The sequence below is a fragment of the Bidens hawaiensis genome, unplaced genomic scaffold, assembly GCF_021521415.1.
Source record: "Bidens hawaiensis isolate Kalapana, Puna unplaced genomic scaffold, B.hawaiensis_p1.1 tig00007372_1, whole genome shotgun sequence".
Taxonomy (NCBI): Eukaryota; Viridiplantae; Streptophyta; class Magnoliopsida; order Asterales; family Asteraceae; genus Bidens; species Bidens hawaiensis.
This window is the reverse complement of record NW_027491509.1, coordinates 511668-514539: the sequence shown is the minus strand read 5'-3', so window position 1 is coordinate 514539 and position 2872 is coordinate 511668. Positions and strand designations below refer to the sequence as shown.

Genomic DNA, 2872 nt, shown 5'->3' with positions numbered 1-2872 from the left:
AGAAACTAGACTCGACCTAGTATATTATAGAATCAACAATCACATCAAAACATGTAATTAACATCGAGTTACAGTCATCCAAACACGAATTCAATAATCTGTCCAACATCAGTTTTCATCAAAACTCAACAAACTATCAATCTATGAACATTTAACAATGCAAGCAACCCTCTAGATTCATAATCTATCAACAATCAATGATTTTAACATCTAGGGTTTATGTTTATTAAGCTAAATCATGCAATTAAATCAATAAATAGACTAGAGAGAGTGTAAACTACCTAGCTAGCACCTTGATTCCTTCAAAGAAACTTGAAAAACACTTGTATGTGTGTGTGTGTGCTTGTTGGCACAGGCCCTTTTTGCAGCAATTAACACAGAAATAGAACACAACGTTCGACTCTTTGGATTAACTAAAAACTGAGAAAAAAGTAAACAAAGAACATACGACTCTTTCCTAACCCTAGCTGCTGGAATATATAGGCCCATTCATACACACACGTAGCATAAACGTGTTGAATAGCCCACGACTAAAAACTGAAAACATGACCCACTACTGTAACCCACTACTTTAACATAACAAACATGTGACTAAATAAATAACTTCCTAAACACTTGACCCTTTAAACTTGAATTTCTTGCTGACCCGTATCCGACCCGGTTTGACCCGTCAAGATTACCCAACATTCAGCCCCTTAATCTTACGTCTTGGCCTGCATATTCAAAGAAGTGCTGGTTCTTCCTCTTCGATCAAGTTTGCTTCATTATCCTTGTCTTCCCATTTGGTGCATTCATACCCGAAATGCCCAAATTCTCCACACTCAAAACAACGAAACTTACTCTTGTTACCACGACCCGAGCCGCCTCTTCCACGTCCTCTACCACGACCCCTTCCACGGCCTCTTTCACCTCTACCTTGCTCATTTGAACCCCAAAGCAACAACTGTCCTTGATTTTCTTCCTTTTCTTCATGACTTTGAAGGCGTTCTTCATACGCTCTTAGTCTTCCAACAACTTCTTCAAAACTCATGGTTTCAATATCAGAATATTGCTCAACAGGGCTACAATTGGTAGGAACTTCTTTGGCATCGAGGTAAGAAACTTTCTTACGATTACTTCTTCTTCAAGATTTGAACTGAGGCTTTTGAACTTAGCTACTATAGCACTAATCTTGCTCGAGAAATCATTGATAGTCTCGTTCTCTTTCATCTTCACCATCTCCAATTCTGTCCTTAGAGATTGCAGCCTTGCTTTTTGAACTGGGTCGGTTCCTAAATACCGAACCCGAATTGCTTCCCAAACATCTTTTGCATCCTTATGTTTGGCAACTTGTAGGAGGATATCTTCCGGTAAGGTTTGAAAGATAATTGCTTTCGTGGTGTAATTCTTTCTCTCTTCCACAGTTGCTCCGGTTACGGGATCCACCGCATCCCATAAAGCGTATGCCCTAAGGACCGTCTCAACCAAAATTGACCATGACGTGTAGTTAGTTTCAGTCAATTTGGGAGATTGGAGTGGTACGTTACCTTGTTCGCGAACCGCCAACGGACCTGCGTTTCCTGCCATTCTTTCTTCTTGATTTTTTTTCTCGGTCTTCTTTCTTGCTGATCTATCTTTCTCCTTCTCTTTCTTGCTGATAGATCAACTTCGTTCTTCTCTTTCTTCTTTCTTCTTTATTCTTTCTTGCGATTTCTTACATGTAAATCGCTAGACTTCCTTCAAACGGATGAAACCTTAGGTGCTCTGATACCAATTGTTGGCACATGCCCTTTTTACAGCAATTAACACAGCAATAGAACACAACGTTCGACTCTTTTGACTAACTGAAAACTGAGAAAACAGTAAACAAAGAACATACAACTCTTTCCTAACCCTAGCTGCTGGAATATATAGGCCCATTCATACACACACGTAGCATAAACGTGTTGAATAGCCCATGACTAAAAACTGAAAACATGACCCACTACTGTAACCCAATACTTTAACATAACAAACATGTGACTAAATAAATAACTTCCTAAACACTTGACCCTTTAAACTTGAATTTCTTGCTGACCCGTATCCGACCCGGTTTGACCCGTCAAGATTAACCCAACAGTGCTCATGGTCGCCAAAGGGGAGAGGGGGAGGCCGATCGGTGTAGGGGAGGGGGTAGGGGATTAGGGTTTTGTTAATATTTAATTATAATATTAACTTGTTACACTTAGCCCCCCTTAACTTCTAGTAAATCAATTCCTAGTATAAACAATACTTATTGTTCACCAACGGTTTGAGTCGACTCGTCTGTGTTTCGGTGAAATTCCGAAAGACTACTTGTGTAGTGATTGTCATGCGTCGTTTAAACCCTAGTTTAAATGTAATGAGATATGCGTTACAGTTCGTGTGATCTTAAGTTTGAATTAACGGAGTTCAGATTAACGGAGTTAACCTGAAATTGACGAGTGTCACAATATGACACGAACAAAAATATTTACGGTTAAGATTGCGAAGAAAGTCTTGAAAAGTCAAACTACGACACTTATAATGGGACGGAGTGAGTAATAAAACCAATATTGAAGAAAACAAGTAAAACATCATTGCATTGGATACTCTATTATGATTATGTACACAAGTCAAACTCTAATTTAAGGTGGTAGTAATTTAAGATACTCTACTACTATTTACGTTCAATAGTAGTTGGAAAAGTCGTACAAAACTCTATTCGCATTTTGGTTTATAATATGACATGCAGAAATGACTATGAAAAATTTAAGTATAATGGAAATGAAATTCATAATTTTATTATTTTTGTTTCTTTCACAAACAATCCTCAAATCCATGGGTGGCGATATAGTGAGATGCAATAACAACTCAGGAACTATTCAACCCAATA

The 2872-nt window shown here is 38.2% G+C and overlaps 1 protein-coding gene across 1 annotated transcript; it reads right to left on the bottom strand.

Annotated features, from left to right (window-relative positions):
• Window positions 1-1026: 1026 nt before the first annotated feature.
• On the bottom strand, window positions 1027-1566 carry LOC143634982 (uncharacterized). The gene has a single exon (XM_077102915.1). The coding sequence runs from the start codon at window positions 1564-1566 to the stop codon at window positions 1027-1029; it is 540 nt and encodes a 179-aa protein (XP_076959030.1).
• Window positions 1567-2872: the final 1306 nt, after the last annotated feature.

What these genes read in the sequence shown, in the direction of transcription:
- LOC143634982 (XM_077102915.1), bottom strand. Translation starts at nt 1,566, where the DNA reads ATGGCAGGAAACGCAGGTCCGTTGGCGGTTCGCGAACAAGGTAACGTA.